The sequence below is a fragment of the Arachis ipaensis genome, chromosome B03 (assembly GCF_000816755.2).
Source record: "Arachis ipaensis cultivar K30076 chromosome B03, Araip1.1, whole genome shotgun sequence".
NCBI classification, from domain to species: domain Eukaryota; kingdom Viridiplantae; phylum Streptophyta; class Magnoliopsida; order Fabales; family Fabaceae; genus Arachis; species Arachis ipaensis.
The window spans coordinates 72,673,479-72,695,531 of NC_029787.2; the positions used below are offsets into that span (position 1 = coordinate 72,673,479).

Sequence of the window (22,053 nt, forward strand, 5' to 3'; positions counted from 1 at the left end):
TCATCATATATATATATATATATATATATATATATATATATATATATATATATTCTGTATTTGATTTAATCTTAGATTTTATTTTTCTCTCGTCATTTATTGTTTTGTTTTTAGAGGGGTAAGACTTGTATTTGAGAATCCTGAGATAAGTCTATGTATGTAATGCTATGTGAATATATACTTTTGTGGTTAAGTGATTTAAAATAAAGTCTCCTTTCGATTTCTTGATTAAAATTTCGATTCGTATTTGTGAAGGCTCAATATTAAATAAAGGTAGTATAAAAATAAAAAAGTTTAGAAGTAAGTGACGCTTGGACTTTTAGTACGATTATGAGGTGCTAAAAGTTAGGGTGTTACAGGTCCCCTAAGCTGGAACCGATTTACTTGAAGATCGTCCCCTAAGCTGGAACTGATTTATTAGAAGATCCTATCCCTCTAAAATCATTGGAAGATCCTATCCCTCTAAAATCATGCTAAAGCGAGGGAATATGGCACTATACCTCACCAAAAGAAATAGTCAGCTATATAAAACTCCGGGATGGTCTCCAAACAACTCTCTGATAATTGGTCCAACCTCCTCGGGAATAGACTCTTCATTGGACTCTAAATCTGTCTCCAAGGTTCATCCACTGCCAGATTAGAGTGTGTGGCCTGAGCAGCTGCAACATGGTGCCCCAAGGGTGATCTGGCATTGGCTAAACCTCTGTAGTCGGGAATCGGAAAATGCTAAGTAAGATCTAGTTCAACTTTGTGTACATACGAAAAACCTGGAAATGGTACATTGTAGTGCGGTCTACCATATTGAGAGAATGAGGAAAAAGAAATTGGCCTCCGGCTGGATGTAGCTCCGCTAAAGTAAACTCGTATGGCATGTCTGGATCAAAATATGGGCTATGTACAGAAAATCTAAAACTACGGTTGCGTAAAGCATAAATGCGGGTTCTAGGTGTTCCCCACATGAAGACTCCACCCCGCACGAGGTCTTCATAACTCAAGACAAGAGGAATTTCAAAGATCACCGCCGATCCCATCTGGGGAGGGGAACAAGAAAAGAAAAGAAGGGTGACAATCTAAAGTTCCAGTAGAGTGAAAGGGATCCTAAGGTCTTGGTTTCTATGTTTTGGTCAAACAAAGTAAAAGGAAAACAACCGAGTAACATATTCATTTATATATAACAGAAAACAAACATATGCAATTAAAGTAATTTCAATATCAAACACAAGTAATTTGCAAGTGCGCAACAAACATGATGCATGCATGTCCCTAGTGCAAACCATGAGCTCACACATCGATCTTCTCTCCGTAGCCCGACGTTACCCAAGGTTATGCTCGGATATAGTTTCTCAACTCAGTCAGTAATGCAACTTGATGGTATGCGCCTAGAAGAGAGACAACTTTCTCGGAGGCGTTCCTACCCCACACGTTCCTCCTTCTCACCCGCTAATCCACTCTGGTTTCGTTGGAGCGAACCTCACCCCTTCTCACTAGACAGTCCGCTTTGGTCCATCAGGGCTACCACTAATTTATATAATTAATTCTGGTCTTCCCTAGAATATTCACACTTCATTTCAGCATAATTACTTTTGCTAAAGTCTTCTTGGTATCTTGGCACCTACTTTAAATTCTAACATGTTCTTCTAATCTCCTCTTAGAATATTTAGCTTAACATCCTACTGGCGACTGACTTTCTGTTTGATAATTAGTATAACGAATGGCCTCGAAATTGTACAAATTTTATATTCACGTCTCCGACGGACTGAAGTTTATGACAATGCCCATTATGCATGGTTTCAATGCCTGTACCTAAAATTATGCGTACAAAACAGTGACTGCTATATACAGATCACCGACTCAGCACCTATTGACTTTCTAAGGCCCATATATATTGTGAAAAACTCACGTACGAGACCTTTACTTATACAATGTAATTTTGTAGGTAAAAAAAATATAAGAATAGCAGAGAACAATGATTTTAATAAATTCATGAAAAATTCAATTCTAACCAATTGTCCTTCAAAATTTGTGACCTTAAACTCGTTTAGATTTCAAGCAAATCAAATTTCAGATCAATATTATGTCACACGAAAAAGATATACAGCTGGATACGTAGCCCTATTTTGGAGAACGTTGTTTTTAAAGGTCAGTGTACAAGATGTCTCTGGTACGGGTTGAGAGATGGATCGGGAACCTGCGGGTCGAGGCGGATGCCAGATCACTTGACTGGGGCGATGGGGGGAGGTACCTGCAAAGACACTCCGACGCTCAAGTCAGAATGGATCTGAGAGGTATAAGGTGTGAGGAATGAATGAATACCTGGAGGGACCTGGGTCCTCTATTTATAGGTGATGGAGAATATCTTATCTTATCTTATTTGGCTAAGATAAGGGAGACGTTTGAATTCGAAAGTCGGTTAGGAATCTGAGAGTGCCATTTTCGGGCCTTCTAGAAGTGGAGAACGGGTCGGACCCGGGGAACCGGTGTTGGGTTCGGTCTTGGATCCGGAATGGTGGGCCGGATCCGTAACAGTTGCCCCCGCAGCGGGGGAGCGAACAAGGTCGGTCTGTCGCTGAAAGGCGCGATGCTTGTCCGTGGGCTTCAGTTTGTCTCGGGAGTTCGTTTGTTTTTTGGAGGGAGATCGGTGCCTCGGCTCCGGTTTCGCTTGAAGGCTCGTCTGACCGTTTTTTGGTTTGACATGACTCCTCCGATTCTGCCGTGTCTGTTGCGTTCTTCGAGGCTTTATTAGCTTCTTTTTTCGAGGGAGGGTCATTAAATGTGAAGGGACGTTTTCCCTCTTCTGCCCATACTAGCTTTAACTGCGCCTAGGGGCAATTGGGTCTTTTCACCCCTCTCTTTGAAACCGTTTTGGATTTTTATTTCAGTTCCCTCGCTCGTTTCCCTTTCTTTTTCCTTTTTCCATTCTCTTCTGAAGAATTTCTATCTGAACAGAAAGTCTCCTCCTTTCTCTGTGGTCTTTTGTTTTTTGGTTTTTGCTTGCTGCTTCTGCTTTTCGAGCTTTCTCAAGTGTTCTTTCTACATTTCCAGGTTAGCGCGTTTCGTTTATTCTTTCCTGTTATTTTGTGAATGCTGCTCTGTCTTTTGCCATGCATTGTTCTGCCTGTTTTTAGTTTTGCGTTGAACTGGTTTCTTTGGGGGGGTAGTTTTTTGAGTTTTTGGAGGGGTTGAGCACCGCCGTGTTCATTCGGTGATTGCGGTGTACCGCCGTGTTGGTTTGGTAGTGGTGTGTAGGTTTCTGTCTTGCTTCTGTCTAGGGTTAGCAGGCTGATGGTGGTGCTCCTCCCTGTTTTAGGTATGCAACGGCGGAGAAATGAGGGTGTGAGAGCTCCAGTAGCCCCTTCCAGGGGCGTTCCCAATCGTTATGGTTGGGTGACTAGTGATGTATGGGGCGTTCCGTCGCGGATGACGGAGGGCGACCTTCAACGGCTCCGTGATCAGGGGGGCCATCTGTGGTGGTGGTGATGAGGAGGGGCGGTATGAGCTCGTCCTCCCGGATGCCGACGAGCGCGTTTGTTACTTGAATCTGCATTCCCCCACCGTTCCGGATTGGATGTGGGTTTATGAGTCGATGTTCACTCGGCTTGGCGTGCGACTCCCCTTCTCGCCGTTTGTTCAGGATCTGTTGAGTCGGTGTTCCGTGGCGCCGTCTCAACTTCACCCGAACAGATGGGCTGCTGTGCGGTCGTTTGAGTTGGTGTGCCGGTATCTCGACCTTCCGGCTTCCGTTCCTGTTTTTCTTTTTCTTTTCTTATGCACTCTCTCGACTAAGGAGGGGAAGCATAAGAAGGGGTATATGTCTTTCCGTGCTCAGCCTCATCGCCGTATTTTTGGCTTATTTGAGGATTCTTTTCATGGTTTTAAATGGGAGTATTTCAAGGTGCGTCCTGTCCAGGGGCACCATCCATTCTGGCTGTCGCCGGAGGGCGTACGTCAGTTTTCGACATACTGGAATTTCCAAGCTGGCCCGTCGGTTCTGACTAAATTCACCTACGATGGTTTGTCCCAGGAGGATAAGGACGTTGCCAATGTTTTGTGGCATTTGTTTGGTGAGCGTCCGTTGAATCCTCGGGACGTTATGGGGGATCCCGAGGCTTGTCGGGCGTATATTGGTGTGTGCCTTGTCTTCTTTTCCCGATTTTATGTGTTCTATTTTTCTCTTTTTGTAACTTACTTTGTTATTTTTTATTTCTTTCAGTTGAGATGGCTGGTGGGCTGACTTCTCTGGCTAGGTTGAAGGCGGCGATGGGCCGGGAGGAGGGATCCTCGTCTCCTTCTACCCCTGTCTCCAATCCTGCCGTGGAATCTCAACCGGTTTCTCAGGAGGTGATTTCCTCGGCTGCACGGGCCGAGGTTCAAGTTTTCCCTGGCCCTGCGAACTCTCCTGAGGTTGTGGTGGTGTCGGCTGCTGAGGCTTCTCGGAAGAGAAGGAGGCCTGAGGACCCGAGCAGCGAGACTTTTGAGGAGGGTTTGGTGCCTAGTGTGATGGATCGTCGTTTTGATGCCCCGGGTTTCATTGATCAGGATTTGATGCCTGGTACGGAGCCTTATTTTGATGGCTGTGATGTCTCGTTCCAGGCCAAGTCGGTGTATCGTGCTCTCCTTCGTTCTGCTGTTGTTGTTCGGAAGACTGAGCCCGTGATGGCTCAGGTCGATTTATTGGACAAGAAACTTCGCCAATCTCAGGCTGAGGTGGCTAAGTTGAAGGAGGAGCTCGAGGCTGCCGAGATTGCGAGGGAGAAGGCGGTGAAGTCTTCTGAAGAAGCCGGGGCGGAGATTCTCCGGCTCTCCGAGGTTGAGACTTCACTCCTTTCTCAGCTAGGTGAGGAGCGGCGCAAGGCTTCCGATGCGGGTTCCCGGGCTGCCGTACTTCTTGGTGAGACGGAGGCTCTGACTGCCGAGGTTGCTGCATTGAAGAGGGAGAAAACGGAACTGCTGGCCGATGCTAAAGGATCAATTGCTGCTACCGAGGAGACGATGAAGGCGCAGGCCCTGGTGCTTGCTCCGGGAATGGATGTGTCCGTGATGGGAGCATTCAAGACCGTTCGTGATGGCCGGATAGTCGACCTCGAGTAGCTTTATCTTTGTAATTTTTGTTCTTCCGCTCTTTTAGACTTACTTTGTTTTTTGGATACTTTTGGTTTGGCCGTGGGCCGTGTAACCGTGACTCCGTAGCTTTTGAATTTTGTTTTAATGACTTTTCCAGCCGTTCGGGCTCTTTTCGTATGTTCCGTTTTAAAGCTATTCCGTTTAATTAATCTTACTCCCATATTTGGGATGAGTGGACCGTCGTGTGGTCGGGTTTATATGGATATTCGTGGGTTGGGCCCGGAGGGTGATCGGTCCTCCAGTTGTGGCCGTGTCATTGTTCCGTATTTGGGACATTGTGTGAAAAAATAAGGAATTTAGGGATAGCTTTGTAATGTGATTTTATTGATGGGTGGGCCTCGTTAAAACCCTCCGTTGTTGGCGGGAAAGAGTACCCGAGTTTGATACATAGGCGTAGGTTGTGAACTCTCGCCGAATGACTCCGTGGTTGTATCTTAGGCTGATTCTTTGTTTTAGGGCTAGCTCTCTGAGATGGGCTACGCTTCTTATTTCGTCAGTGAGGTCTCGTTCTGCTTTTTCGTCGTTGCCTCCGATTGTTCTTCGCGGGCTTGGGTCGCCGATTTCAACTGGGATAATAGCTTCCGTGCCGTAGGTTAATCGAAAGGGGGTTTCCCCGGTAGCTGTCTGGGGGGTCGTGCGGTACGACCATAAGACCGATCCGAGTTCGTCCGCCCATAGCCCTTTGGCTTCGTCGAGTCGTTTCTTGAGGCGTTTGACTATTATTTTGTTTGCTGATTCCACCTGCCCGTTTGTTTGGGGGTGTTCTACCGAGCTAAAGCGGTGGGATATGCGTAGTCCACTTAGGAATTCCTTGAATTTTGTGTCGGCGAACTGGGTTCCGTTGTCCGAGATGACGATCTCGGGGATCCCGAATCGGGTGATGATTTGTCGCCAGAGGAATTTTCGACATTGGGTCGCCGTGATAGAGGCTAGTGGCTCGTCCTTGATCCATTTGGTGAAATAGTCTATGGCGACGATGAGATATCGGAGTTGGCCTGGTGCCGTGGGAAAAGGTCCGACAAGGTCGATCCCCCATGTGCCGAATGGCCATTCTGCCGATATGATGCTGAGCTGGTGCGGGGCGGCTTGGTGGATGTTGGCATGCCTTTGACATTTATCGCAGTTTTTCACTAGTTGCATGGAGTCCCGGATGATCGTGGGCCAGAAGTAGCCGGCGCGGATGACTTTTTGGGCAAGGGTTTTACCTCCGATGTGGTGGCCGCAACAGCCTTCATGGATTTCGCGTAGTATGTATTCCGTGCTCCCGGGCTTGACACATTTGAGCAGGGGTTGCGAGAGTCCACGTTTGTATAGTTGTCCTGCGACGACCGTATAGCCGGCGGCCTCCCTTTTTATTCGTTTTTCCTCTTTGGGGTCTTCGGGCAGTGTTCTGTTGAGGAGGTACTGTAGGATGGGGTAGGTCCATGACTTGTGGTGGGAGTGTGTCAGGTGGGTGTCGGCTGTTAGGGATACAGACGGCGTTTTGACGACCTCCTGAATTAGCGATTTGTTGCCGTGTCCTAGTTTGGTGCTAGCAAGTTTAGAGAAGAGGTCGGCTCTGGCGTTTCTTTCCCTGGGGACGTGCTGTATGGTTACCTGGTCAAATTCTTCTTTTAGTTTGTTGACCTTGGCGAGGTATTGTTGTAGTAGGGGATCTCGCGTTTGGTAGTCTCCGTTGATTTGGGAACTGACTACTTGCGAATCCGTGTTGATTTCCAGGATTTTTGCCCCGACTTCGCTGGCTAGGGTTAGGCCTGCCAGGAGGGCCTCGTATTCTGCTTGGTTGTTTGAGACCGGAAAATCATATTAGACCGATTGTTCGATCACGACGCCGTTTTGGCTTTCCAGAATGACTCCGGCGCCTCCGGAAGTGACGTTCGAGGAGCCGTCGACGTGTAGTTTCCATGACTCGGGAGGGGTGTTTCCCGGGGTCATCTCGGCGATGAAGTCGGCCATGGCCTGTGCTTTGATTGCGTATCGGGGTTCGAACTTGATGTCGAATTGGGATAGTTCGACGGACCATGCTAGCATTCTACCCGCTAGGTCGGGCTTCTGTAGTACCTGTTTGACTGCTTGGTCGGTTCGAACCGTTACGGGGTGGGCTTGGAAATATTGTCGCAGGCGTCGGGACGCCGTGAGGAGGGCAAAGGCTAGTTTTTCTAGGCGCGAGTAGCGGGTCTCTGCGTCTTGTAGGACTTTGCTTGTGAAATATATAGGTTTTTGCTCCTTTTTCTTGTTTTCTCGGATGAGTGCCGCCGCGAGTGTTTCTTCCGTTATGGAGAGGTATAAGTATAGGGTTTCCCCTGTTTGGGGTTTGGCGAGAATCGGTGGTTCCGCTAGGGTTTTCTTGAAGTGTTGGAATGCCGCTTCGCACTCCTCTTTCCACATGAAGGGGGCTCCTTTCTTCATTAGTTTGAAGAAGGGGATTGCTTTTTGGGCTGACGCTCCGAGAAAGCGAGATAGGGCTGTCAGTCGACCGGTGAGCTTCTGAACGTCGCGCAGGTTTTTTGGGCTCGTCATCTCGAGGATGGCACGACATTTCTCCGGGTTGGCTTCAACTCCGCGTTGTGTAATCATGAAGCCGAGGAACTTCCCTGCCTCCATTCCGAAGGCGCACTTTGTTGGGTTGAGTCGCATTTGGTGCCTTCTTAGGGTGTCCATTATGACCTTGAGGTCGCTGATGAGTTGTTCGTTTGAGTCAGTTTTGGCGAGCATGTCGTCTATGTAGACTTCTAGTTTTGTTCCGGATAGGTTCTGGAATATTTTGTTGACGAGCCGTTGGTACGTTGCTCCGGCGTTTTTCAAACCGAAGGGCATGACTGTGTAGCAGTACGTGCCGTCGGGGGTGATGAACGCCGTTTTTTCCTCGTCGGGTCGGTGCATGGGTATCTGATTGTAGCCGGAGTATGCGTCCATAAAGCTGAGGTATCGATGTCCGGATGCGGAGTCCACTAGTCCGTCGATGTTTGGCAGGGGAAAGGCATCTTTTGGGCAGGCTTTGTTGAGGTCCGTATAGTCGACGCACATTCGCCATTTCCCGTTGGATTTCTTTACAAGTACAACGTTTGCTAACCAGGTTGTGTAGGGGAGTTCTCGGATGAAGTTTGCTTCGAGCAGGGCTTGTACTTGTCTCTTGACTTCGGCCGCTCGGTCTGCTGACATTTTTCTTCTTCTTTGTGCTACGGGTTTGGCTTTGGGGTTTACGGCTAGCTGGTGGGACATGAAGTCGGGGTCTATCCCCGGCATGTCGGCTGGCGTGAAAGCGAACAGGTCTCTGTTTTGTTTTAAAAATTGGGAAAGGTCTTCTTTTAGGTCATAGGGGAGGTTCCTGTTGATGAAGGTGTACTCGTCCTTGGTTTGTCCTATTTGCAGTTTCTCCATGTCGCCTTCCGGTTCGGGTCTAGGTTGGCCGTCTTGTCGGGCGCCTAGGTCGGCTAGGAATATCCCGGCAGCGTCACGGGATTTTTTTCATAAAGCCAGGCTGGTGTTGTCGCATTCTGCCGCGATTTCCCGATCTCCATGGATGGTCCCGATGGAGTCGTCCTCCGCTACGAACTTCATAAGGAGGTACTTGGTAAAGATGATGGCCGAAAAGTCATTGATCGTCTTTCTTCCGAGGATGACGTTGTAGGCAGTGGAGTCTTTTAGGACCACGAATTCGGCTATGATTGTCCTCCTCTTGTCACCGGTTCCTATGGTGAGGGGGAGTGTGATGGAGCCTTCCGGTTTGAGGAAGTTGTCCCCGAGTCCCGTGACACCGTTGCGGTGCGTCTGGAGATTTTCATCGCGGAGCCCAAGCTTGTCGAAGGCCCCTCGAAAGAGGATGTTGGAATCTGCGCCGGTGTCTACTAGTATTCTTCGGACTAGTCCGGTTCCGATTCTCGCCGAGATCACGAAGGGTGCGTCTTCGGCTGCGGTGCCGTGCTGGCAGTCCTCGGGTAGGAAGGTTATTGCTTTGTTGGTCACGGGAGTTTGGAGAATTTGCCTATTCTCGGTGTCCGGCTGGTCGGCCTCGGGTGGTCCCGTTGATTCTCTTTGGGTGTTGGGTTATGGTGAGGAGCTGAATTACCGCGTTGGGTGTTGCCGTGCTGCCGTTTGTTGGCCGCGACGACCTGGCTGACTTCTTCGTCGTTGATGTAGTCTTTGGCGATGTTCTGGATCTCATGCATGGTCCATACTGGTCTGGTGGTGAGGTGTTTGCGAAAATCTTCGTTCATTAGCCCATTGGTCAGGCAAAGGCTTGCGACGAAATCCGTGAGTCCGTCGACCGTTAGGCATTCGTCGTTGAAGCGGTCGAGGTATTTTCTTGTGGATTCGTCTTGTTTTTGTGTGACCCCAAGCAAGCTGATGGGGTGCTTGGCTTTAGTGATCCTTGTAGTGAACTGGGCCATGAATTTTCGTGTGATATCGTGGAAACTGGTTATGGATCCGTTTGGGAGGGCATTGAACCATTTGATTGCTGGCCCGGCGAGGGTTACCGGGAAGGCTCTGCATCGGACCGCGTCGGCCGCTCCCTCTAGGTTCATTCTGGCTTCAAAAGCCGTTAGGTGTTCTTGGGGATCCTTAGTTCCATCGTACTTCATATCGGTAGGTTTGTCGAAGCCTTTGGGGAGTTTTGCCCTTAGGATTCTTTCTGTGAAGGGTGTAGCTCCCATTATTATATGGTCGTTTCTCGTGCGTTTTGTGTCTCGGTGTCGCCGCTCTTCATCTGAGTCGCGCTGGTGGCTTAGGTCTCGGGAAGCGCTACGGTTGTGCCTTTTGCTGTATCGCCGTCCTGGCGATTTTTCCCGTCTGTGGTCGCGCGAGCTGCTGCGACCGTTTCTCGTATCATGTCGCCGAGTCGGTGACCTGCCGTGACGGGATCTTGACCGGGAAGTCGCATGGCTTCCGTGTTCGTTATAGCGTCTGTTTTTGGTGGTCAATTTGCCTTCGAGCTCTTGGACCCGGAGGCAGAGATCTTGGATGATTTGAGCTGCTTTGTCTCCCGTGTTCTCGGGATGTCGTGGTTCCGTCAATATACGATCATTTGTGTGGTGGATAGCGCTCGTTATCCTAGCTTGGTTTGTGACCTCTTGATGTTCTGGGGTCGGATTTCTTGGTCGAGAGTCCTCCTGACTTGAGGAGGCTTCTTCCGGTATGTCCCCCATTCCGATTTAGTCGGCGCAGGTCCCCACAGACGGCGCCAATGTACAAGATGTCTCTGGTACGGGTTGAGAGATGGATCGGGAACCTGCGGGTCGAGGTGGATGCCGGATCACTTGACTGGGGCGATGGGGGGAGGTACCTGCAAAGACACTCCGACGCTCAAGTCAGAATGGATCTGAGAGGTATAAGGTGTGAGGAATGAATGAATACTTGGAGGGACCTGGGTCCTCTATTTATAGGTGATGGAGAATATCTTATCTTATCTTATTTGGCTAAGATAAGGGAGACGTTTGAATTCGAAAGTCGGTTAGGAATCTGAGAGTGCCGTTTTCGGGCCTTCTAGAAGTGGGAAACGGGTCGGACCCGGGGAACCGGTGTTGGGTTCGGTCTTGGATCCGGGATGGTGGGCCGGATCCGTAACAGTCAGTAAGCTAGTCAGCTTCCCATCTGCATATTTATTTTGTCAAACATGGAGTTGGTCTAAAATTCAAACTGGGTGTTATAGACGTACAAAGCTTCAACTTGCCGTTAGTTTCAACTTTATCAGTTATTAGAATCAAAAGTTAAGTAAGTTATAAGTTGATGCTTCTATAGCAAGAGAATAGACTTTTCTGCAGAAACCACTAATTTGCAAAAATTCATTCCTCTTAATCTACTCATCAATAAGTTCTGAAATTTTTATAGGACATTTAAAACACACCAAGGTTTCACAGAAAAATAATTTTATTCAAATCAGTGGTCTAGATTGCTCCCAAAGTTTGTTCCAAGTCGCTGCCAAATGTGAAGAAATTCTGCATCAAGTAATTTAACAATCTCATATATCAAATTTCACAACTAAACTTATAACACTTCTAAAACCATAATTCTATCTTCTTTTTGATTAAACAAAGTTGTTAGAATGTTGAGTACAGCCCCAAGAACACAAAATCATCAATTCACATTTTTACAAGTATGTATACATAATTGAACATTCACTTTTTTTGTATCATATCAAAACAGAATTCAAAATACACATTTCATTAATCAAGCATATAATGAATCATCAATCACAGCAGCAAACATAGCATTCTATCTATCCTATCCCTTACCTTTCTTTGAAAATCACAAACTAAATTCTGCTCCTCTACTTATCTGGAATCAGAAACCCTAACAATCACAAATTCATGGCTCTGTTACTTCATCAAGGCCAAATGGCTGAATCAAAATGGAACAAGAGAAGAATTTCTTACTCTTGTAAGTGTTTGTTCATGAATGGTTTGGTCACTAAATAAAGAAAATGGAGCACAATGAAGATTGAATTTTCGAACTGGAAGAAGAATAGAGGAACAGGAATCGCTGGTTCTTACCCAGTGGAAGAACGTTGAAGAGATTGAATGGTTGGGGGTCTTTAACTTCGATTATCCTTCTGCTCTCCTATGTGCGCCGAAGATGATGATGATGATGATTCAGCTTCTTGTTCTTCCTTCTTCTCCCTTTTCTTTTCTTCGTTTGGGATGAATAAGAAGGTGGTATACAGAAGAGAAGAAGGGGGCTGGGCTGTTGATGGAAGGCTTCGTGACTTCCTCTCTTCATCAACATTAATAGGAAGATGTGGAACCATAGTTTGTTGCGGTGCTCAGAGGGAGAATTGCTGATTGCTGTGGTTTGGTTTAAAGAAGAAGTATGGTTCGGTTGAACCAAAGGTAATGAAAAATCAATAGTTTAAATCTTGGTTCATCAAACAACCAAGAAAGCATTTCGGTCATTCAATTTGGTGTGGTCTTGAATTAACTGATATTATGAACAATTAAATAGATGATAAATAACTTATAGGAATAATTATTCCACAAAATAGTTAAATTATCGAGTCTCACCGTTAATTAAACCAGAATAAAAATATTTAACTTGACGAGATAAGTTAAAGTATATTTCTCTGTCTTAATATCTATCTAGCAGTCTAGCACACATACATATATATTTATATTACAAAAAAAAGATTTTTTTATTTATTTTAGAATTCACTCAAAATATTTGGAGTACAAAATTAGATTTACAGACCGTCAGTTTTTAGTGTCGAAAAAATACACTATTCCTTATAGTGCAAGTGACATAATAGTTCATATTAAAATGATAACTTATTCCAAATAAAAATAATTTGTAAGTTGAGTTAATATTCAAAATCGTCCCTGAAAGATACATCATTCTCCATATGAGTCCCCGAATGATAAACTTAATTAAAATCGTCCCCGAAAGATGTCGAGCATAACCACGTTAGTCCTTCCGTCAAATCGTCCGCTGAGCTGGCTAACGTCGGGTGACGTGTACCGTGAAGTGCCCGCGTGGGCCTAGGGCTGGCAATTCATACCCTACCTGCGGGTACCCTACCCGGTCCAACCCGTTCGGGTAGGGTAGGATACCCTATCAGCTGCAGGTAGGGTAGGGTACGGTCCGGGTATGCCTGCGGGTAGGGTAGGGTACGGGTTTAGGGTGTACCCTACCCTACCCTATCCGCACCTCAAATATAACACATATTTTATAAAAATTAGATATATAGTGAAGGAAGTGAGAGTTAAGCCCACAACCTCTCTTATGTAATGACTTACAATAAGTGAACAACCACTAAACTAGTTAGTTAATTTAGTAATTTAGAGCATTAGTTTGTTATTTTTTATGTTATTAATATGTATAAAATTTGAAATGATTGAATTTTATATTTACTTTGAAAAAATTTGATATTTCTACGGGTAGGGTAGGGTAGGGTAGGGTTTAGAACTTTAGAGTGCGGGTAGGGTTAGGGTTGAGAGATTCTCAACCCGCGGGTAGGGTAGGGTAGAGTTTTAATAAAATTTTCAACCCGCGGGTAGGGTTAAGGTAGGGTCCAAACCTTACCCTACCCTACCCATTGCCAGCCCTACGCGTGGCACAGTAACAAAACGACGCCGTTTTGAATTAATGGCCTCCAGAAGCTGAGACGACATCGTTTGATCTCCAGAAGAGATTCAAAACGTTGCAACCCATGACCCCCTCTGCCAACAAGCATCTCACTCGGTTTCGCTCCAAAACTTGTCGTCTGCGTCAAGCTATGCCCTAAGCCTTCGACCCAACAATTGAAGCAGGCCATTAACCTTCGTCAACGTAGGAAGACCGGTAGCCTGGAAGAGGTATTGGTACTGAATACAGCGGTGATCGTCTCCTGGAGCAGCATTGGTAGTGGAGGAAGCCATCTCGACTTTTATAGGTAAGAATGAATCGTTTTTCTTGTTTATTGCTGATCAGTAGAGACGGTTCCCAACTTCTTTACATCCAAAGAATCCAAACCGCTCACACCACTCTCACTGCAGTTCATGGAGAATGATTGTGTTTGTGACAGTGTTTCAAGTGCATCAGAAAAAGCATAATCATCATCATCATTATCCTTGTTCACCTTTTTCTCCTCCACATTAGACCTAATCTCAACAATGCTCTCAGCTTTCTTTTCTCTACCACCATCCATTTTATTTCTAACCACACTGACATTGAAAGAGTTTGATCTATTTGTAGCCCTGATCTTATTTGCAAGTTTAGAATCCTGTTTGAAACAAGCATTTGTGGATTTTCTAGGGGGAAGCCTTGGACTCTGCTAAGAGAATCCTAAAACTCTGCTAAGAGAATCCTAGTTCCGACTCTTGAAACCTGAAAATGAAAAAGGATAGAAGAACCGATCATTCATAATTCAAAAATAACAACAAAGAGCAGAATTTCTGATTCAATTCAGCATATCTTGAACTAAGTTCAGAGACGAAACAGAGAAATGAAAGCACTAGTGAGCACAGTTTAGGCCATTAAGCAGAGAAAAAAGAGAATTTACACAACATTATAATAGTACTCTATTGGAGTTAGAGAGTTGGAAAGAATAAAAACCTTTCAAGTTGTAAAACTCTCTTTAAGCCAAGGAATCAAAACATAATGAATGAATTGAATAGTAGTGGTACAAAAGCTTATAAGAGAAATGAAAGGTAATGAAGAGAAGAAGATCAAAATATCAAACTTGTAAATAAGGGTGCATAGAAATTGCAATAGAGTTATGGTTGCAGAGCAAAAGAAACAAAAGAGGAAAGTGGTTTCAGTAGTCACAGGTGGAGTAACCTTTTGTGAAGAGAGTCATGAAAGGACTAAATTAAAGGTGGTAATGAAAATAAGAGAGAAAAAGTAAAAGGCAGAGTATATAAAAAAAGCCACTACAAGTCATAGCTGATTGAGACACCACCCATACTCACTCAATTTGCAGTGTACATAACTTGTGAGTTTGATCTCCATGGATTGAAGCATGTATTATTTAATGTATTTTAGATGGTACTTATCACAATACTTTGACTACTTACTTTGATTACTTATCCTGTTTATAGCTTAATGCAATAGTGATATTAATTTGTTTGCAATATTCCACAATGCCAGTAATTGAGACTTGGGAGTTAACCTTAAACAGTACTAATCAAAAGTCTATTCTCATTCAATATAATCAAACCAAATCATTACACTCTTACATTTCAACAGGATTTTTTCTACTTACAAATACATATCAAACAGCAAATGCTCACATTAATCATAACTATCACAAACAAGAAAATTACTAACAGTTTCAAATATCTAACTTCAGCTTCCAAGTTATCTATTCTCCATGCCTCCTTCACCCTCCTTCAGTTTTGGAATCTTCCTTAGCACCTGCTTCAACCACTGCTTCATAGTCATCACCATCAACCCACTTAAAGTAATTACAGTGATTGTCCTTCTGCAAATTTAAAAATCAGACAAGAATACAATGAATCACACCCAATAACACAGAAGAAGATGGAAAAACTTCAACACTTTCAAAACAACGTACCCGGTACCTTGAACATGTATAGAATAATCTGTCTGGGTTCTCTGCTGTCCCAGATTTTTTTATCATAGCCTTCAACCCGCAGAAACATGCTTCCTCATGACTCTTCCTCCTCATTCGCATCGAACCACTGGAACCGTTACTCTCGTGTGACCGAAGAGATACCCCACCACTACGACATCCATTTCCCGTCTCCATCCTCCCAACCACCCAACAATTCCAGAATGCGACTTATTTATCATCGCATTTAGGATTAGGGTTCATCAAATTGAGGGACTGATTTGATTTCTTTAAACGAACTTACCTAGTCAGCAACCCCATGGTACACGTAGACCTTAGCCACCCAGGCACTTCACGGTACACGTCACTCGACGTTAGCCAGCTCAGTGGACGATTTGACGGAAGGACTAACGTGGTTATGCTCGACATCTTTCGGGAACGATTTTGATTAAGTTTATCATTCGGGGACTCATATGGAGAACGAGGTATCTTTCAGGGACGATTTTGAATATTAACTCTTTGTAAGTTCCACTTTGTCATTATTAAATTGTCAATTTTTATAAAGTTATCTTATAACTATCTTTATAATTAATAAAATAAACGAATAAAAGTTTACATTGTTCATTGACAATTGTATTGGAGAAACTTGTTCTTAGGAATTTTTGTTGTAATCCTCATAAAATAAATTGACAAACTAGTCCTTTATTTAAAAAAATAATACACAATTAATCTCTTAATTGTACTATTTTTTGGGAAAAAAGAAAGTAACAACATTAAGTAATCATTTATAAGGTGACATTATTGAAAAGCAAAATATACAAGCTAATATTTTAAGGTGTTGTGCCATACTATAATTTGTCGATTGATCTTGCAAATTGTAATTTTACACCATATATAATTTTTTCTCACTGATTCGGGTGATTTTGTGAAAAATAGATTAAGTGAAAAATAATAGTTAAGGTGAGAGATTAGGGGTAAGTAAACTTGTGAGGAAGACACTTCTTTTAATGGCGAATAAACAATACAAGAACTAATAGTGAGGAAGAGAGGTGGAGAACAAGTGTTGAGACCTCCACTAATATCACAAGAGGATGAACGAGCTTTGTTTAAAGTGGACATGAATGGTTTACAGAGAAGAGAAGCTCTCAGAAAAGGATGAAGGTGAAGGTGAAAGTAAAGGATGAAAAGGGTTTCAAGGTCTGTTTTGACGCGTTTTAAATTTGAATACCTGGATTTGGAGAGACACATAAGAAGGGGAGAACACCTGGGAGGATAGGGGAGAGCGTGTTTCTCATCATTTTTGTTAGGGTATTTTTTACACAGCAGCACTACCATCCAAACCCTCTGTCTTTTTCAACATTTGAGAGTTTTTTTAGGACAAAGGACACTCCCATATTCAACATTGCTCTGTCTTCTCACTCTGTCTTCTTATTTGGTAAGACTCTTTTTCTTCTTTTCTTGCTTTTGTCTTTGGTCTTGCTCCCTTTTTTTGTCATATAATGCGTACTCCTATTTTCTTGTATGAGATTCTGGCACTTGAATATCTACTATTGTATATTTGACTTTTTTTGTATTGTTCTGAACTTTTGTTACTCTGTACTCGTTCTGTACTCTTTGTTACTCTGAACCCTTATTATTATGTTCCCTGCCTTCGTTCTCATGTAACCCCTCTCAGCCCCATGTATATTGGGTTGCTAATTTTGGAATTAGCTGTAGGGATTCTTTGATAAAGATCTTTCACCTTACAACTTGGATGTTATATCCTCATTTGTACATGTTCTCATTTGTATATATTTCCAATGGCATCACAAAATAAAAGAAATTGAGTTAAACATCATGAGAAATATTCATCCGCAACTATAAAATAGATATTTAAAAATAAAAATAATTTAGTTAAATTTTTTTTTATAGTATAGTCATAAGTAATTTGTTTATAAACTTTTTCAATTAGAACAAATTTTTAGTGTTCCATATTTATATTCTTTCAAAGCTATAGACGTATAATGTTTTGCAATATTTTCATATATGTCACCAAATGAAATATGATATTGTGAGGATATGAGGAGTTAGTGGCCTTATCGAGTAAAAAATATGATGAATGATTTTCATACCTTTGCTTTTTTGTTTCATTTGAGAACTCCTTGGTTGTTTTCTTGACACGCGATGCTTCTTTGGCTTTTTCAGAATTTCTTGAATGTTCTGCAATATTCTCCTTTATATTTTGAACATTTTTGTCGTTGGTATTTGCGTGATATTGATGTTCACTCTATTTTGTTGTTGCTGCTCTCCTTCTTTCTCCCTTTTTTTTAGGAATTGTTTCTTTTGTTGCCATGCCTCGTGTGAAACTTGCTGAGATAGTGGATAGTGACCCAGAGGACTCTAGTAATAGTTTGGGTACTGACTCTTCTGTGAATGATATGGACGACGTTCCTGAAGAATATGCGATAGGATTTTCTGAATCTATCCCCTAACCTTGGGTGAAACCATCAAATAAGAGGGCTACTTTTGTGGATCCTCCTCTGATGAAGAAACCTTTTTTGGACCCTCCTTCTTCTGGCTTGTTATTAGGTATGGATAAAACTATGAAACCCGCCTTTGATTCTTCAGATTGTAGAGTTTTGGGTGAATTTGTTGAGAAGCCTTCATATCAAGTGGGTCCTACTCTACTTTGTTCTCGGTTGAAGCGCCAAGAATTTCCATGGACGTCTTTTAAATCTGAGGCAGCTACTCACATAAATAAGGTGAAGACTCGTCAGTCCTCGAGAGGAGAAGAGGTGGTTGGCGACAAGCAAGATTCCAAGAAGAAGAAGATTACTGTTAAGTATTCTTACTCTAATTGGTCTCGTTATTTCTTTGGTGATTTCCTCAATGGTGAGTTTGTCCCTGCTCCTGCTGTTTCCTCAGATCTTAGGGAAGCTGCTTTTGTTGCTTATTGGTTAAGTAAATATGTATTTTTGGGACCGGCGGATGAGTGTATGAGCCATGGGGTATTTCTTTTAGCCTGCTTGATATCTAGAGGAGAACGTTTACCATTGGCTCCTATGTATCTCGGCAGCTTATATACGCGGCTTGATCAATTTTCCCAGCAACTCAAGATTGCTCATGGTCGCTTTCCAGTTTTGTCTTTCATTGACGAAATATTTCTTCGATTTCTTTCTTTACTTGAGCTTCTATTTCATTGGAGAATTTTCTAGGAGCTTGCTTGACAGGAGTTGCTCCTTTCCTCACGGCTAAATTGTGGGTCACCAGGTTTGGATCTAACCCTGGCATTTCATCATAGTTCCAAGCGAACACATCTCTGAACTCTGTTAATAATGCTATCAAATCCCTTTTCTCCTTCTCCCCTAGAGTTTTGCACACGAACAAAGGCCTCGATGTTCTTCAGTCCCTAGATTAATCTCTTCCAACTCTTCCTCCTTCTGCTTTGCTTCATCTTGGAGTTGGAAAGGGGTGTTTTCTATGCTGCTTTGCAGATGTTCTTTTTCTTGTATACTTAGGATGTCGGGGCCAGGGGAGTTCTGGTAATTTTCCTCTGCTGGACCCCCGAGTTCCTATAGGATACACCACCGATATCCTCCACCTGGGAGAATTTTCTTACGAAGCCCTAGGTCTTCGATTGCTGTTGCTCATTTTTTGGTGTTTTCTTTTGGTGCTTCCTCCATCAGGGTGTCCTTCCGTACTGCTTTTTGTCTGGGTGTTCCGATGGCGCATTCCCACACAGGCCTTATTTTGTTGACCCCTGGTAATGCAAGCTCTTCATAGAAACTCGCATCCACTAAATGTGCTTCTCCCGCATCAAATGGTGTTACAGTGGCTGAGATGCTAATATCCTTCCCTCTCCAGCTAGACTTTATGCATTGATGCCAACTTGAAGGAACGCACCGATGTAAATGAATCCATGGACGTCCCAGTAGGATGTGGTAGCTAGAGCTTCCATCCACCACATGAAACTTATTATTGGTTTTTATGGGGCCAACCTCCAAGACAGCATTAACATACCCTCTAGATTTCACACCCACTCCATTAAAAGCATTGAGCCCGACTTGAGTAGGCCTTATCTGATCAGTAGAACCTCCCATTTCTAGAAATATATGAGTGGGTATGATGTTTACTCCTGATCCAGCATCCACCAAGGCCCTTCTGACCTTCATGCCTTCTACCACTGCTTCCACGTACAGTGGTTTATTATGGTAGAACTCCCCATTAAATGAGTCAGGGTCCCGAAACACTAGGGCGTTTGCATGGGCCTTTGCTAATCTTGTGAGCTGAGCGTTGATGCCCCCAAAACCTTTTTCATGCTTCTGAATGACTCCTATTAGAGCTCTGGCCACCTCTTTCTGAATGTGGGGTTCCAAGCCAAGTTGGTTGAACATGATTCTACAACCTCGAGACTTCAAAAGACCTCTTGTCAAGGTGTCTTCATCCAAGGACTCCTCCACGGTAACCATCTCTTCTGCTTCATCTACGATCTCTGTCAGCATTACCTCTCCTTCAATGCCTATCATTCCAACATCATGTTGAGGAAAAGGAGTGCTTTTTACACCTTCTTGGTTTTGTTCCCCATTTAGGAGTATCTTCCCTTCCTTTACTTGCCTATGAAACATCGTCCTCACCACATAACAATCGGTTAACCCATGGCCCTTATTGCGGTGCACCATACAATATCTTGGATCTCTCAAGTCTTCAGATGTTGGTGGCTCTCTATCTGTTCTGGGGTTTAATGTTCCATCCTCAAACCATCCATTTACGACAACCATGGCCTGAGCTCTGGAGAGAGGTAGTGGGGTGGAGGACTGTTTTTCTTAACACCCTTAGAATAGGAACTTCTTCTGCCCCTGCCATCAACGACACACACTTCCAGAGGAGAAACTTCTTTATATCTCCTTCCATTGCGCTTCATTGCCTCTGTTATGTCAGATGCTCTCTTTAAGAGCTCAGAGAAAGTGTTTATGTTGCTCATAGAAAGATAGATTTGGGATCCATCTTCCACATTTCTAATACACCCGTACACCAATTGTGGCTCTGGGAGAGTGTCTATACAAAGTAAAGCTTGATCTCTGTACCTCTTGACGAACGCTACCAATCCTTCTCCTTGTCTCTGTTTCACTTTCCCCAGGTCCATGATGTGCATGGAGGGTTCCTCTTCCAGGAACTTGTTGCAGAACTCCGTTACTAATTGCTCCCAGGTGTTGATGCTACTGGCTTTCAACTTGCAATACCACGTGAATGCCCTTCCTGTCAGTGATTTTGAGAACTCCTTGATCTTGAGCTCCTGGTGGTTCCTGAACACCCCGAGGTCGTCCAAAAATGACAGGATGTGTTCTTTGGCACTTTCAGTACCATCAAATTTACGAAAGGTAGGTGGTTGGTACCCCTTAGGGTATGGTTTTGCCAAAATATGATGCCCGAATGGTGGACTTATCTCCCAAGTGGGCCTCTCGCACCCAGATTCTGCTCCTCCATGTGTTCCTCTTCTTGGTTGTGCCCGTCCTCGTCTTGAGGTGATCCCAAGCTGAGGTTGAGATCCCGAGGAGTTATTGAGCGTCGCTTAGGTGGTCGATTCTGCCCAGGATGAGTATTGCTAGATTCAGCCATCACGTCGAAGTGTTCCTCCCCAGTGGAGTCGCCAGATGATTCGGGTGATTTTGTGAAAAATAGATTAAGTGAAAAATAATAGTTAAGGTGAGAGATTAGGGATAAGTAAACTTGTGAGGAAGACACTTCTGTTAATGGCGAATAAACAATACAAGAACTAATAGTGAGGAAGAGAGGTGGAGAACAAGTGTTGAGACCTCCACTAATGTCACAAGATGATGAACGAGCTTTGTTTAAAGTGGACATGAATGGTTTACAGAGAAGAGAAGCTCTCAGAAAAGGATGAAGGTGAAGGTGAAAGTAAAGGATGAAAAGGGTTTCAAGGTCTGTGAAGAAGAAGATGATCAAGGTGAAAGTGAAAAGTGAGAGTGAAGGATGAAGGATGAAGGAAAAGATCGAAGATGAAAAGGTTTTCAAGGTGAAGTTGAAAAGCGAAGTCTGGTTGAAGGTGAAGGTGAAAAGTGAAGTGTGGAAAGGTTTTTTTACAGAGGTGGCTTGGGGTCCTTTTTATAGTGTAGAACGATGATGAAGAGGACACCCCTTGGCCAATGGTTTTAGTCTGACATTTGGTTTACTGTTCTTTCCAAAATATTTTTAGGTATTTGGGATCACCTCAAGTCTTGTCAACTGAAAAGGGTAAGAAGTTGATTCCCACACGTTAAACCAAAGCTTCTGACATGTGACATTAGTGAAGGGACATTTAGTTTGGTTTTCTTTCAACTAGATGACACATTTACACTCCAAATCCAACCAATCCACTTCCACCAATATAGTTCCCACGGAAGAGAAATTCAACTCCTCAAGGTGTTATTTTGGGTTCCATCCTTTTAGTCCAATACCTTTAGGAGGAACTTAACTTTTTTTTTACCATGTTTGTAGGTCATTATAAAAATAATTATGTACAAAAAAAATTTATATTTTTAGTACACAATCACTCACAAATTATTTCTTAGTTTCACTTAAGTCTTTTATGACGTGAGATCAAATTTTGTCAGATAAATTGAAAGAAAAAATTACAAGAATCTATCTTCTCTATTCTTTCCTATTTATTCAAACAAGTACTGAAGTAGGTTGAATTTATTTTATTTATATAAACTAAAAACGGTTGTGATTCATAACTAATAGACCTAACAATCAAATACGATAGCGAAATTTAATTTAATAAATAATAAATAGCAAGTGAAAATGAGACCCATGCAACGGTACCAATTTTTTGTCGGGCATGGTGGATATCCTCACATCCACAAGACCACAAGCAATTGGATGTATATCTTGAATTAGACTTTTTGAACTCAAAAATTACTTTTTACATTCATATATATTTATTATTTTTAAACATTTAAAATATTATAAAA

At 43.4% G+C, this 22,053-nt stretch overlaps 1 protein-coding gene and 1 long non-coding RNA gene across 2 annotated transcripts in view; one reads left to right on the forward strand and one right to left on the reverse strand.

The window, feature by feature from the left end:
• Window positions 1-5,088, forward strand: part of LOC110269470 — a 9,346-nt gene extending 4,258 nt beyond the window's left edge. The window contains exon 2 of the mRNA XM_021117320.1: window positions 4,211-5,088. Within this exon, the coding sequence (XP_020972979.1) occupies window positions 4,216-5,088 (873 nt within the window). The 5' untranslated portion in view covers window positions 4,211-4,215. The remainder of the gene's footprint in view (window positions 1-4,210) is intronic.
• Window positions 11,251-12,021, reverse strand: LOC110270194. The gene is made up of 2 exons (XR_002359428.1): window positions 11,613-12,021; window positions 11,251-11,529 (listed from the first exon to the last, which is right to left on the reverse strand). It is a non-coding gene; the product is annotated as an uncharacterized LOC110270194 (long non-coding RNA).